Genomic DNA, 16,609 nt, shown 5'->3' with positions numbered 1-16,609 from the left:
TTACTACAATTGTATTCGCACTTTTCTCTATCTGCATCGTTACGGAGAGACTACTTGGAGTGAGACGTAATTACAAGGCATTATTGGACGTTTGGCGATTTATGAGGTTGACGAGCGGCGATCGCCATTACTATTCTCTATCCAGAGAATTGAATCATGCAGAGGATTACATTTAGCATGCTGCGAAATAACAGTGATCAGGTAACTCTTAGATTTCTGGGTCAAAACCAATGATCACCTGAATAGATGCTAGACATTCGTCTTGCTTACTTATTCGATCTTTGGTTCCAGAAATCTCGAGAACACTGCAGAAATCTTTAATCGTCTCTTGGAGACGTAATGGATTACACGATAGTCCCTTCAGGACTTTGACGCCAGTACTTTTCTTTCTCTAGTTGCAACCACAAATATAATTCAAAGAAATTAAAGTCTTTGTATTACATTTTTTATTGAATGGCCTTCGCAACATAGTTCCGCATGGCCAAGAGTTTATTACTACAACGAATTAATTTTATATGGACTGACCTTCCCAACATAGTTATGCGTAGCTACGCATTTATTGCAATTTCTTTTTATTGCAAATACTAATGAATATCTATATATTTTATTTCATGTGACAAATGGATTAATGCGTGATAAAACAAGTTCTGTTCAATTAATTATCTTTACGATTAAAGAAATTATAGGCTATTTTTATATTTATTATCTTACTTATAAATTGATTTCCTTCTCTTGATTAATTATTAATCTTCACAGACTCTGACATTGAGTCAACTCATTATTTCATTAAAGTAAAGGAATCTACGCATTATTCAATATTAAATTTACTTTGTAAAATGGTTTATTGTGTCTTGCGCAGTTTTGCATAATATCTAGATATAAGTATGAGATGTTTTCTTATGGTCCTTTTTTTGAAAAGGTACGAAGTTATAGTTTAATAAAAGCAGACACAACTTATCAGTTGAAAATTACTACAAATGTTATTCAATCAAAATTATCTATCTTAAGAATTAAGAAGATAAATCTCTTCAAATACAAGCTGATTTTCATGCAACAGTTGATATTTCTTTCATTAAAGCACTATAACTAATTATTCTGTTTTGTAATGAATTTATTCCTTTATTATGAACATTTGATTATGCTTTTAAACATATGCAGTATACTCAGATTTCTTGTTATCAAGAAATAAAATTGTACGAGATCTCTTTTCATTGTTTGCTAAAAAGTATCTCCTTCTCCGCCATAGTTTTGATTAGAACCTATTCGGGTTTTATACACTGCTTTTATGTAAGCATAGGTGCTATCAAAGTAACCAATTACTCTGGGTTCATTGGGTTGTGAATTGTACAGGCCATTAGCAAAATCATTAACGTGTCTTTCAATGAATTCATCTCTCGTTATTGCTTGAAAACCAATATTTTGAGGTACAAATCGTTGCATAAGGGATCCTCTCACTGTTTGAATAGTTAAACTTACGGTTTGTCTGCTAGGATAATGAAAGATGACTTTCAAAAATTCATCACTCAAGCCCTGACGTAGTTTACAGATAAAAAATAGAAGATCTTTTTTTGACATACTTGTGTGACACCCCCTTCTTGCGGTGCTGGATCACAAAATGTATATACTCGCGGAACTAATCCTTTGATATGGGTGCTATCGATTTAAACTCTTTTTCAGTAAAACTATTTTCATCATTATATGAGCAACCGTTCTGACTAACTCTTTGAAATTCTTGCAGAATAATTTGTAACTGCTGTCCACGTATCACATACGGTCTGTTAACAAACTTTAATTCATCCAATAAGCATTGTAACAACAAGCCATTATCATCTAAGTGGATTCTGCAACATTTAGCTGTCTCAGGTATATAAATATTCCTTGTGACAAAAACATTTACTCAGCACTCAACTGATAATCTCTGTATATTAGCATATTGATTACAGGTCATACAGGTATAATTAGAGGTTTGTGTCAATGCGTTCAATCGCAAACAAGTTGGGTCACGCTCAATAGCTTCCATTTCATTGAAAATAGAACGATTGCAATTAGCGCAAACTCTAGTAAGATCCGTTATATCAAGTGGTAATCGATTTATTTGCATCGCGTCTGATAATGGCGATTTTTCGCTTATTCAAGTTATCATCGCCGTCAATTCGTCCCGATTGTGCTGGTCGCACTACAGCATCACACACGTAACACTGTAGCCTATTTCTATTTCTGAATGCCATGATTTTATGGACTTCAAAACATTTAATCAATTCAGAAACCGATTAATTTTTTTTACTATGAGTGACGGGAAGTTGGAGAACGGAATGAAGAAAAATCGATTTTTCTTCTCTAACTCTTAAGGGGATCCTATAGTGGCAGTAATTATCGACATTTTTTTATTTTAAGAAATCTTTGAAATGGCTTTACAGAATTGCAAAATTCTTTTACAGAATTAAAATACGCACAAGAATCTAGTCCGCGACACACGATTTCATATCGGGAACAAAAAAAATTAAAAATTTTACTAATTTGGACACATACAGCTGTCATCTGACGACAATAACAAAAATACTGCAGTTTATATATATAAAATGACACCCAGGCGGACTAGGGACAACATGTAGAAACAATATTGTGTAAATAGAACTAAGATTCAACGCCTAGAAAAAAGATTTTCTCTAATAAAGTTTTATTAAGCAAAAGCACATTCAGGTTGATAGGATAAGCAGTATTGTGTGCAGCGAGAAATGGCGCAGCAATCAAACAAGGACAAATGCCTCTCGTTAGACAAGGACAGATATAGATATATAACATAGAACACAGGATTAGAAATGTTGACATTACCGACGTCGAGGAAGTTCGGCCTCCACTATAGGATCCCCTTAACTGTATTGATGTCAATTATTGTCAAGAGCCGTATAAAGACAACGGATACGTGGTACAGTCCAGCATGTGGATTTCTAATGTATGTTAATTATAAAAGTGGACATATAATGTATATGTATAAGTTTAATATATATTAAACCATACCGGGGATCAGGCACCCAAATGGAAATACATCTGTGTACCACACCTCGAGTGTCTTATGACTGCGCCAGCTTTGACACGTCATAATGCGCTAAAAGATGGACCGTTGTTGACCATTGTGACCGCGCGGAATGGTTTGTCGTCCGTCTTGACTGCGCTAAATATTGTAATTGAGGTAGGATTTAGGAAATGCGTTGCGCCGAATCCAATATTATTGTTTTACGCTGAGGATGACCAAAAAAAGGGTCGAAACGTCCGGTTATTTGTATTTAATGACATAATATACTTTTCATATACGTATTCTTATACTTGTTAAATTTATTGCGCATTAAGTACCGCGCTTGGCTCCCATGCCTCTCACATTTATCATTGACTTATTCAAGTGAGCCTATTACTTTATTATTAATATTGTTACGCTCGACGAATGTCCGCCTCATTTTCACACTCGCACTCGCGCGCGACGCGTACTCCGACACTCACACGAGGAAATCAAGCTCGTTAAAGAAAAGGAATCTTTATCAATGACTCGTTTGTACAAGGAGCTCAGGTAAACACGTCCGAACGTGACGGAAACCAGAGCGAAATCTGAACGTCATAATTATCAACAAGACAGCCGTCGCTAAGGACGAAAGACAACGTAGCGAGCGATTCTCATGTCGCGCGGCACGGGCGTACTTCACGGGCGTAACACTACCCCCCCTCTTTTAAGATTGTCGCTCCGACAATCCGGGAGAGTAGCTTTCCACGGTCCCAGCTTCTCTTCACTGCGAACCCCAGAGCACCGGACGGTTAACTTGTCCTCCCCGGGCTGCTGCCCTGGGTTACTGGACCCCGTCCCTCTTGGTCCCTGGTGGTTTCACCTCCGGTCCTCGACCGTTCCTCTTCCGGAGAGAGCTGGCCAGGCTCATCCCCTCCGTAGGTTCGAGATGACCTCAAGAAGCTCCGCTTTTTCCCGAACTCCCGTACAAATAACTCCCGTAACTCCCTCGCCGCCTCTTCATGTCGCCGTTCTTTTATATCTACAGTCAAGGGGGGAACTTGTGTGGACCCTACGCCTTTTCAGGCTCCCCGAGTCCCTGCCTTAGCATTTGCTCAAAGTCTCACGGGAAAAACCACGACTCAAAAAACCGTGAGCAAGGCAGTCTTCTGTCAATGGAAAACCCCTCCGAAGAAGTCTTCGGCCATTGTCTCAACAAGAACCGTCGACCTCACCGGCTTCCCTTTCTCTGCAAAAACCAAATAGAACGCACAGAAACAAAAGAACATTTAAATGATAAAATAAAATTATATATCGATAATCCTCGCGAAACTCACCCCGCAGAGTTTGACTAAGTCGCGTTACCCCCCTGGTCAGGACACTCGGACCGGAAATGTCCGGTCTTCCCGCACGTCCAGCACTCCCCGCGATTGGCGCTAAATTTTCCGCCTCGCCCGTTCCCTTTCTGAGAATTATTCATACATATAAATATATATGTATATTCATACGTAAAAAATATGTACAACATTTTTTAGACGCTTTAGAAAGTGAATTAAGTAAAACAATTAAAGGGTACAGAAGTTCTGTTAATAATAAGGTTGTAGCATGCATTAATGTTATAAAAAATGAAGATTGTAGAGTTTTACTTAGTGCACAAATATATTTTTCTATCAAGGAAGATACGATTTTATATGTTACCCAGATAAATGATAGTATTTGTAATATTACTTTGAAAAATATGCTTCCTCAAAAAAAGAGTTCTACGAACAAAAAGTGTGTATTACAGTAGAAGATACAGTTTTATTATGCAGTAATACTCAAACCCAAAAAAGCTGTAAGTGGTTCCACGAAAGAAAGAAAAGGATCACTGCCAGTACTGCATATTCTTTCTTAACTTATATAAACAATAAAAATCCAGATTGGGATACTAAAATAAAAAAAACATTTGGACAATAAATTTGAAGGTAATGCAAGTACAAGATATGGTAACATTATGTTTACATTTACCAGACTGGCCTGCTTTGCAGGAACATATGCAAGATATATTTATTCTATTAGCTATATTAATAACTAAATTAATTTTGTGTGATGAACCAAACAAATCCGAGTTTTTTAAGCACAAAGACATTATTTTTATTTCCTCTATTTTTTTGGAAATTATTCCAACATACATAAGATGGCCTTCAGTACATTCTCCCCTTCAACATACGCTCTCAAACTACCTCCAACATAATCAATTAAGTTACTAATGTTTATTAAAAAATTCATTTTACAACTCGCACCCGATCTTTGAATCGCATCGATACACGACTTGGAAGGTTCTGTTTGGGGCCGCTAGGGACGCGCAACAGTCGTTACCCATGACGAATTACAGCACATAAGAAATTACATATATTATATATTACTAAATTGTAGTATTCTTTTCTTTTAATTCCTTCGCTGCTTCAGCTACTTGGTCCGTCTTAATACAGAGACCGTCAGAAAAAGAGAACAAAAAATACATTACATACACTTTATTGTATAATTCTTTCATTGACCTGTATCTCAGCTACTTGATCCAAATAAAAAAAAAGGCAATGAAAATGTAACAAACAATTTTCATACAATAATGTAGAACAGAAAATACTTAAAATATAAGCAAGGAATATGTTAAACATAATATTAAGCTCTACTACTTTTCCAAGTTTTTTATTCGCATACCTTGATTACTCATCTTTGAGGCATGTAAGAACTTAAACAAAAAAAAAATAAAAAAATAATTAGTTATTAGAAATGTCCGAGGAATATATGATGGTAGACACAATAATAGATGTAATAGTGCAGTATTATTAAATACCTTAACCTAGATGACAAGAAAATTTGACTTATGCCAGTCAATTATAATCTTTACTTTTTGTCTTACAAAGTGAGCGTGAGATACGTATAATATAATCGTACAATGACCATAATGCATGTTACAATTAAGAGAGAGCGGATCCTGAGACACTAGCCACTCGCGCATACTTTAACTGCGCCATCTGAGCTGTTGTTGCCTTCCAATAAGTTAAATATCTTACTAATAGCAGAGAGAAACCTGAGAGCGGCCATCCGGCTTCGGGGGACGTCTGTCCTAATCTGCCCTCTGAGAAAGTGGACGTCAACTACGTCGTTACGCTCGGTAACGGTACACACATGGTTCGTGTCCGTGCTATGGTTCGTGTCCGAACTACTCAGATGGAGGGGATATGCCAGTCGGCTGACTCGGCACTCGGCAAGCTTCGAGCGGGGAGAGAAGGGCAGACATACGATCTGCTGTCTCCTTCTCGCTTGAGCTGTGACGTAGCTGCTTAGCACGCGCCGGATATGCCACGATACCACGCATTTCGGGTATCGTTGGCAAATCGACGATGCGCTATACGTTACATTTACGTTTATATTTACAAATTTTAATTTTTATATTTATAAATAAATAAATAAATAAATATATATATATATATATTTGAAATTTATAAATATAAAGATTGCAATTATAATTAATTAAAAAGATATTTATAAACATAAAAACTAAAATTCGTAAATGTAATGTATAGAAACCCCCGTTTTGGCAAATTTGCTTTTATATAAAAAAAAGTCTTACATTAAAAACCTTTACTTTAGCATAATAGTATTTAAATTTAATATTTAAATGCATAACAATAATTACATATTAACTATATCGAGAAAAAAAGTAGTTCATAATGTTCTTTTTACTCTTATTAAATTTATATTAGCTATTAATGGGTCTCAGGCGGCGCGTCAGTATACGTCCGCTGGAACGGAATGATCCCGGTGGCCGCTCTCAGGTTTCTCTCTGCTAATAGTATTCATGTCTTTACAAATACACATATAAACACGCGCACACACACGCTAACGCACACACACGCGCGCGCGCGCGGACATTTTGTAAAAATGTGATTTGTCGGCGTTCAGAACATTCTGAACACATTAGCAAAGAAAACTAAAAAACATTTTTTTTCTTCGATCTTTTCTACCCCTATTTCATATATAATTCTTTCTAAGATTTGGTTGATTAGAACTAGCTTTATGCGCAATCAAAGGTCCATACGCGAGGTTTATGAAAACAAAGCTTCCTCTATGAAGAAGCAAAATTATGATTTTTTTTTAGATTTTGCTATTTATTTTTATTATTTTGTTATATTATTAGTTCTCCAAATAAATGTGTTGATTTTAGAATATATTTATAATACAACTGTTTTTCTTATTTTTAGCATCATCGTCAAGTGCCAATAGCTCCATTATCAATCTCGGATCTCCTAAACCTGAAAAACGTCAAGCAAATTCTCCTTTACCACCGCCGCCTGAAACAACTGCAGAGGGATATGCATCTATTGATAAAAAAAATAAAAGTGATGATAGATCGAGATCTTCACTGTCGGCGGGTAAATCGCTTGAGGATATGTACGCGAAGGTGATGAAGAAGAAAAGGGAAATAGAGGATCAGCAGAACGATGCTCATCTAAGCTCTAACAACACTCTACATTCCGAAACAAATACTTATAGAAAACTTAGTCTTATAGAAATCAGCCGAGCGTCATGGTGCAGCCACGAATCTGTGGAAATACAGAAGAAGGAACCCGATCTCGTACATTATTCTACCACTATCAATTCTGTTGCAAGCAACTTTCATGCAGAAGGTAACAGTCGCACTTCTTTAAGATTGCCAAAAGTTGATGCGATTGTTCCGTCGCATTTAGAATTTGATCACGAATACGAAGCCGTTAACAATAATCAAAGAAACTCTTTTGCGAGAGTAATCGCAAATTTATCCAATCCGAACTATGAGATGTTACGTCCGCAGTGTTCGCGGGAGAATGACTATCAACCTAATTCGATACCTGTGAAAAATAACACGGACGTATATTCAACACTATTTAAGCATAGACAAGTGAGTAACGCTAACAACGACGATCCCGGTTATGAGAAGGTGCGATTGCGACAGCAAGTTGAATTGGATCAGGACACGGATTCGGAGCCAAATTATGAAAGCATGCCGCATGATACGATCGAGCCGAATTATGCATCCGTTTGTCGTTCTGGTGACAGTGATACGGACCCAAATTACGAATCTGTGAATCACACCGATCCAAATTATGAAAGTGTAAAATACATGAGTGTCGCGCAGAATGAGGAACCGCCATATGAGCAAGTGAATAATTTCTTGTTAGATGCAAATGCAGATGGTTACGAGAAGGTAAAGAGTAAGAAGAAAACGAATATTGATTACGAAAAAATAAAACTACATAATTCCTTGGAACGAATTAACAACGGAGGGGATACCGATGATGAGCAATACGTTCAAGTATAAGGCTTTTATTCTGTATTACGAGATATGCATATAATAATCGAACTGCTTAGTGTTTTTTTGCCGTAATCTCAAGTTTATTTAAAATTGAGGGAACAAAATTCTATCATATACCTTGCAATGAGTGATTTCTAAATAACGTCAAATGGCATTGATATAATAATGAGAATAAGACTGATGAAGACAGATAGTAAAAATGAGCTTATGAATGAAGAGCCCTGTATTACTTTATAAATTATTTTAAGGTATTACATACTTTTGTTGCACGCAAAAATGGCCTGTTTTCAGGAATTTTTTTCTCAGTAAATTACATAGTAATTAATGCAGAGTTTTTTATTTTATTCGTTATATATTTAAGTGTATGTACATAAAAAATAATTATCTCATAAAACTTAATTATAATTAAGTTTTATAAAAAATTTTAACTTATAGTAAGTTGCGCGCACCAGTGACACGCGTGCATGGTTTCAGTGTCTGCATGATTTTGCAGTATAGGTTAGTTTGTGTCAGTGCTAAGAGAAGTAATTTGGTGATATATGTATATAAACAGTAAATATATAGGCGGAGGAGGGGCTTGCTTTGCACCTTCCCCTATAGCAGGGGTGGAAAGGGTGGACTTCAGTTCATATGGAAAGTTGAAAACCCGAATCGTACAATGCTGTCCAAAGAATCGTCCAGTCGAATTGAGGTCACCCCATCCCTGGCTTACAGGGCGAAACGAGATCTATTGTACGGTTCGGGTTTTCAACTTTCCATGCAAACCGAGATCCACCCCTACCTATCTCTGTTGCAGGGGGAGGGGCAAAGCCTCTTCCCCGCCTATATGTGTATTGTTTATACACACATCCCGGGAAAAAAGAATTAGATCTACCAAGATATGATCATATATGGTATTAGATCATACATGGATATGGTTTATCAGATCTGACTAGATTTGCAAATTGTTTCTGTCGGGCCAGATCTGAATAGATATAACTAGATTTGACCAAATATAATTTGATCTGCCGATATATAATTATTTACCGAATGTAGATCCAGATCTGCTCAGATATATTTAAAAATCATGAAGGGATGTAAAATTCTATAAAATTATATATATATATATATATAATTTTATAGAATTTTTATAAAAATAGATATATATATATATATATATATATATATAGGTTACCGACCGAGTAAGTATAAGGAGAAGCACGCATGTCATTTGCATAATTTCATTAGAAATATTCTGCCGTGATATCGCCTTAGGGCGACTTTGTTTTCAGACAGTTGCATGCGCAAAGTGCAATAGAGCAGAGAGAAAAGAAGGCAAGCAGAGCAGAGGAAGCAGGAGGAAGATTTTCGAATACCTGTTGCGGCGACAATTTGGAGGTTAGGAGAGGCCCGTAGAATGCAGAAGTGACATAGGAAATAAAAATCGGGTGTTTAGGGACACGACTGAACATCGCATCACTTTAACGTATAGAATTTTCAGTAGATCTGTTCAGTAGGTGATGTTCCACGTTATAAGCTTTAAGTAGCTTTCGTGTATCAAACTCCCGATTACGCGTGCACGTTCGTGGCTCGTGATCACGATCACGGATTTGCATGCTTGCACGGTCCCAAGTCTTCGCGCCTCTCGCACATAGGAAATAAGCAAGAAGACGGGGAGCACCGAAAGGCAGGAAAAGGAGCGGATAGAGGAGAAGAAGGAGGAGAGAAAAGGGAGCAAAAATAGTGAGAAAATGTACCAGAAAGAAAATAAAGAAACGTTAAAAGGAGGTAAGAACACAGAGAATAGATATGCGAGGACAGCAGAACTGTCAGAAACAAGAAACAGAGCAGGAAGCCAAGGGTCGATTGCAGACAACATAAAGAAAAGGAGAAGAGAGCAGGAGAGTGAAGAAATAAAAAAGGCCGAGAAAGAAATTATATACAAGTTTGATAAGGAGAGAAGAGTAAGCAGATCACCACCAAACAAAGTAAAAAAAGAGGAAGAGGAAAAGGAAAGCATGGAGACAGGAAAAATGCTGAAGGAAATACTGACAAAATTGGAGGATCAAGAGAAAGAAAGAAAGAAAGATAAGGAGGAACTGATGAAAGAGATACAAGACCTGAGAGAAGAATACAGAAAAAGCGAAATGATATGGGAAAAGCTGAAAACTGGTATAGAAAAGAGTAAAACAGCTGGAGGAGAGAATGGAGGAGGCGGAGAAAAGGAGAGAGGGAGAGAGGGAATACAATGAGCTGTTAAAGAAAATGAAGGAAATAGAAAGAAAAAACGAAGTAGAAGAAAGGAAAAAAAGAAGAAATAATATAATAATAAAAGGAGCGGAAATAGAAGACGGAGGCAAGAGAAGAGAGAAGATTGGAAAGTTGCTAAATGAAATCACCAAAAAAGAGGTAGAAGTAGACGAGGTACAAATAATCGGCAGACGAGAGAACAAAATGACACTAGTAAGGATGAATAGGTGGGAGGACAAGAGAGAGGTAATGATAAACAGAAAGAAGATGGGGATAGAGAAAAAGATATACATAGATAATGACATGACAGTAACGGAGAGAAAAATTCAAGGACAATTATGGAGTATAGTGAAGGAGGAGAGGGAGAAAGGGAAAAGAGCAACATTAGGATACCAAAAAATATGGATAGACGGCCACGAAAAGAAATGGAATGAAAGCGAAGAAAAACTGGAAGATGGAAGAAGATTTCGAAGAGAACAAGAAGGAATGGAGACTGGAAGAAAATGAGAAAATGAGAAAGAGACTGTACGAAGGAGAAGAGGAGGAAAGAGGAGAAGAACGAAAGGAAAGAAGAAGCGGATAGCAGAAGGGCAAAGGGGAATGACAGTAGGCTTCTGGAACATAGCGGGACTAAAAGGGAAAAATGAAGGGTTTTGGAAGGTAGTGGAAGAGTGGGACATAATAACACTTCTAGAAACATGGGTGGAAGAAAAAGAGTGGAGCAAAGTAAAAAAAATAATGCCAGAGAGATATGTATGGAAATGCCAGCCAGCGACAAGAAAAAAGAAAAGAGGAAGAGCAAGAGGAGGGATAATTACCGGATTAAGAAAAGGGCTTGAAGTAGAAGGAAGAATAGAGAGAGAAGAGGAAGGAGTAGTGGAAAGAATTGTAAGAACAAAAGAGGGAGAATGGAAGATTATTAGTGTATACGTAAATAATGACATTGACAAAAAAATAAGAGTAATAAAAGAATATACGAACGAAGGAGGCATAGGAGAGCGAATAATAATAGGAGGCGACTTTAATGCAAGAACAGGGGAAAAAGGAGGAATTATGGACATCTTTGGAGAAGAAAGAAAATCAAAAGACAAAGAAATAAACGCAGAAGAAAAAAAGCTGATAGAATTTCTGGAAGAAGAAGGACTAGGAATACTAAACGGAACTAAGGGAGATAAAGAAGGAGAGTTCACCTTTACCGGAGGGAGAGGAGAGACAGTAATAGACTATATAATAGGAAATCAGGAGCTATGGGAAAGAACAGAAGAGGTAAGAATTGGAGAGCAGATAGAATCGGACCACCAATATGTAGTACTAGAAATAGCGGAGAAAATAGAAGAAAGAAAAAGGGAGGAGAAGAAAGTTAAAAAAGTAATAAACTGGTCTAAAGAAGCCGTAGAAAGATATAGAGAGAAGATCGAAGAAAAAACCATAGATAGAGTGAACCCGGAGGAGCTTATGGAAGAAATAAAAAATGCAGTAACGCGGGCGGTAAGCTGGAAAGAAATTAGAATAGACAATAAAGCGAAGAGAAAGAATAAATGGTGGGACGGACAGTGTGCGGAACTAAGAAGAGAAGCAAAAGAGAGGCTAAGAAAGTGGAAAAAAGGGGAAGAAAAAAAAGCAGAATATATAAAGAAGAGAAAAGAATACAGGGAAATGATAAAAGAAAAAAAAGAGAAGGAAAAAGAACGAATTATAAAAGAAGCAAGGAACGCAAAAAATGAAAAAGAGGTATGGAGATTCATAAATAGAGAAAGGAAACATAGAAAGGAAGTGAATGAAGAAATAAGCGAGGAACAATAGAACGAGCATTTTAAGAAGTTACTAGGAGGTGTAGGAACGAAGCAGGAGACGCCAAAGGAAAATCAAGAAACAGGAGATAGCTGTAAAGATCAGGAAAGAATAAGAAGAGAGGAAGTGGAAGAAGTAATAAAGGAGATGAAAAATAAAAAAACAGCAGGAGCGGATGGAATACCAAACGAGGTATGGAAAAACGGAGGAAGCAGATTAAAGGAAGCAATATGGAAGATATGTGACATAGCATGGAGAAAAGGGGAAATGATAGAAGACTGGAATGAAGGAATAATTGTACCCATAGTAAAGAAAGGGGAAGGAAAAGAAGCAGGAGACTACAGAGGTGTAACACTGATGAACACGAGCTACAAAATATACGCAGCTATTTTAGCAAAACGACTAGAGAAGGAGATAGAAGAGAAGAAGCTAATACCGGAGACGCAAATAGGATTCAGGAAAGGAAAAGAAACGATAGAAAATATATACACATTAAACTATGTAATAGGAAGAGCGATTAGCAAAGAAAGAGGGAAGTTAGTGGCAACATTTATAGATCTGAAGGCAGCATTTGACTCAGTTGATAGGGAAATATTATGGAAGGTAATGGAGAAGAATGGAATAAGCAAAAGACTGAGAGCTAGAATCAAAGAGCTGTATAAAGAAACAAAAAGCGTGATTATATGTAATGGAGAAAAAGGACCGTGCTTTTGGACAGTAAACGGAGTAAGGCAGGGATGCCCTCTGAGTGCGCTACTATTTATATTGCTGCTGACGGACTTGGAGGAGGTAATGAGAAAAGGGCAGGAGGGAGGGGTAGTTATAGGAGATACAAAAATATGGACGCTTGCATACGCGGATGACATAGTGGCAATTGCAGAGAGAGAAGAGGAAATGAAACAAATGATAAGGAGGTTAGAAAAATACTTCGACAAAAGAAAACTAACAGTGAATGTTGGGAAAACAAAAGTCATGAGATTTAGAAAAGGAGGAGGCCAGCCAAGGAGGTAGAGCCAAAGAAGTTGAATGGAAGTGGAAAGGAGAACAAATAGAAGAGGTAAAAGAATTTTGCTACCTAGGATACATATTTCAAAGAAACGGAGGACAAGAATCACACATAAAAAAGAGAGTAAGAAAAGCCACAGTTGCAATGAGGCAAGTATGGGGTATAGGAAAAAGAATTTTTGGAGGAGACTGGAAAAGAAGAATGAAACTCTTTGACTCGCTAGTGGCAAGTGTGGCGATGTATGGAGCAGAAGTATGGGGATGGAAGGAAAGAAAGAATATAGAGAGGATACAAGAGAGGTTTATAAGATGGACGTTAGCATTAGACTGGTGCACGCCGGGTTATATGATAAGAGAAGAGACTAAAAGAATTAAGATGAGAACAAAAGCGGCTAAAAGAGCAATGAGATACGAAGAGAAATTAGAGAACGAAGGGGGAAACGAAATAGCAAGAGCGTGCTGGAAGGAAATAAAGAAGGACGTAAGGAAAGAGAAGTCAAAATGGGAAATAGAACGTAGAAAGTTTTACGAGTGTAGAGGATATGCAGCGGAAGAGATAGAAAGGAAAAGAGAAGAAGGGTGGAGTAGCATAGAAGAGGTAGAGTGTAGAGATAGAGACATACAAATACAGGAGATAGACGAAAAGATAAGAGAATCAAAATATTAATAGATGGTACAAAGAGATAGTAGAAATCGGAAGACCTGAGTATCTGGAAAGAAAAGGAAAAGAAAAATCGGTAACAAGGATAGCAAGATTCAGACTAGGAAACGAGATGCGTGGTGGAAGGTACTGGGAATCAGAGGAGAAAAGAAGTTGCAGAGTATGCGAAGCAGAGGAAGAAACTTGGGAACATACACTGGAGAGATGCGCGAGGGAGGGAAGCGATGACATGGGAGGAGGAATAAAGAAGAGAGTAAGAAAAATTTTGAATGGCAACGGAGAGGGAGAGAGATAGATGGTGAAGTTGGAGGAGAGAAGAGAAAAACGAAATACAGAGACAGAGAACTGTTAAAGCTATAATATTCTACTCTGTTTGTTTGATTTGATTTGTATGTATACAATATAAATGAAAATGTATAATGTCTATATGTATGATATATGTTATGTGTAACCATTTCAAGCCGAAAGGCAGAAATAAATATATTCTATATATATATATATATATATATATATATATATATATATATATATATATATATGAATAATATTATTCATATATAATTATATCTAGACAAATATGGTCAGATATAATGTATTTTGGATCGCATTCGAGTATGGTTATATCTAAACAGACAGTCAGGGACTGTTTCGATGAAATTCAATCACAGATTGGTCCGATCTGAGCTGTCGAAGACTGATTACACCCCATATATGATTATATATGAACATATATGACCAGATCTACGCAGACTAACACACACACAAATCTAAGCATATGAGACCAGATATAATTTGATGTGCCGAGTTATAATTTTATATGGTCAGATCCAATCCTATTTTCCCGGGATATCAGCAAATTACTTCCCTTAGTACTGAAATAAACTGTTATATTTTTCAGTTATATTTGTTAATAACTTTTTAATAAAAAACGATGACAGCTAAAACCTTCTGAAGGTTACTCAGGAGGTTAACCTCTATAATATATGTCAAGGTCAGGGTTATAGGAGCTGGGTTCCCTTTTGTTAATGTTTACCTTATATATATACACACTCAAATATATAATGAATAATATAAAAAACCCTGTATTTGTATTACTGTTATTTATAGTTTTAGTCAAAATTATTAAACACCGTCGTAATCATTATGCTCTACTATGTAATACCAGACTATTGTTTAAACGTTGTTATTTAATTTGAACTTTAACTTATTAAATTATACTTTGAAAACTAGATCTTTTACAACTTAATCCAGTACTGTAACAATTTACCCCATATATGGGGCTAGTTGTTACAAATGTAGTCGCCTTATAGTTTTCATTAATGCAACAAAATTAATTGTACTATTCAGTTAAAAAATTCTTTTGTAGCTTGTATTTCGTTTATTAGTTACATGTAAAAAAAATCATTAAAAAAGCGTACCAACTAGCCCCGCTCTCCCCTAACATTTACCAAAGTATGTATAAAAACCTAGTGAAAACCCTGTTGAAATAGCATTAATAATTTTTATTAAAAAACTAATAATAACATTAATAGTTTTCATAAAATAATTCGTAAAAATAAGTATCTTTTGTATGTCCTTAGACGTATTTTTAAGGGCAATAAATCATAATTCGAAAAGTTACCGATAAGCGAGTCAAAATGAGCAGTTCTGATATAAAACTGTATTATTACATTTGTAATGATATTTACATTAATACTCTACGCGAATCAAAGCTTAAAAACTACTGTTGTTTGGTTTTTAATGAATAAATAAATTCGAGCAAATTTACTGTAAGCTAAGGTGCCGCAAAATGACATTATTCATTTAAAAGCGTAATGAAAATAATATATAAATGTAATTTTTATTATAACTTGACGATTATAAATGATAAACGCAACTCAGGGTGTTTTATTTTAATTTTTCTACACAATTATCTCCCGAACTATTTGTTGTTTGAAAAAATGTTCGAAATAGAACTTACTCTATTTTGCGGAGGATATATTATTATAGATATATGTCTTGTCTAGGTAGAGGTGCCATCGATTTCAAGGTAAATTTTTTTTCTTAAGGAGATCCTATAGTGGCAGCAATTACCGACATTTCTTTATTAGAAGAAATTTTTGAATTGGCTTTACGGAATTGCAAAACTCTTTTACAGAATTAAAATACGCACAAAAATTTAGTGCCCGACACACGATTTCAAATAAATTAAAGCAAAAAAAATTAAAAATTTGGGCATATACAGCTGTCACCCGACAACAATATTTGCTTAAACAAAAATACTGCAGTTTATATATGCAAAATGATACCCAGTTTCACTACACTGAAAAAAAATTGAGTAACGAGAATTAAGTGTTAGGGTTGCGAGAATTTAGTTGCACAAACTGGTATCGAGTAAAATTGATTAAAAGTCGAATTAGTTCAACAATGTGACGTAGTTATTTGTACTGTAAAATCTAGTCAACAGTAAAAGGTTAACAGAACACAATAGTTATTTGTACAATGTATAATGTGTTCTTTAAACTACCAGAATTCTAGTAATTTTACTACTTGGAGGGTCAAATTAAACTGATAATAAGTACACTGAACTCATTATTTAGATAATTAGACACCG

The 16,609-nt window shown here is 36.0% G+C and overlaps 1 protein-coding gene across 2 annotated transcripts in view; it reads left to right on the top strand.

Annotated features, from left to right (window-relative positions):
* LOC139821092 (uncharacterized) overlaps positions 1-15,245 on the top strand; it is a 71,082-nt gene extending 55,837 nt beyond the window's left edge. For both annotated transcript variants that reach the window (XM_071791859.1, XM_071791858.1), the window contains one exon: positions 7,240-15,245. In XM_071791859.1, coding sequence (XP_071647960.1) covers positions 7,240-8,336 — 1,097 coding nt within the window. In that variant the 3' untranslated portion in view covers positions 8,337-15,245. The remainder of the gene's footprint in view (positions 1-7,239) is intronic.
* The last annotated feature ends 1,364 nt before the right edge of the window (positions 15,246-16,609 follow it).

Source organism: Temnothorax longispinosus, chromosome 10, assembly GCF_030848805.1.
Source record: "Temnothorax longispinosus isolate EJ_2023e chromosome 10, Tlon_JGU_v1, whole genome shotgun sequence".
Taxonomy (NCBI): domain Eukaryota; kingdom Metazoa; phylum Arthropoda; class Insecta; order Hymenoptera; family Formicidae; genus Temnothorax; species Temnothorax longispinosus.
Note: the sequence above shows the minus strand (reverse complement) of the source record. Positions and strands in the feature narration are given on the sequence as shown.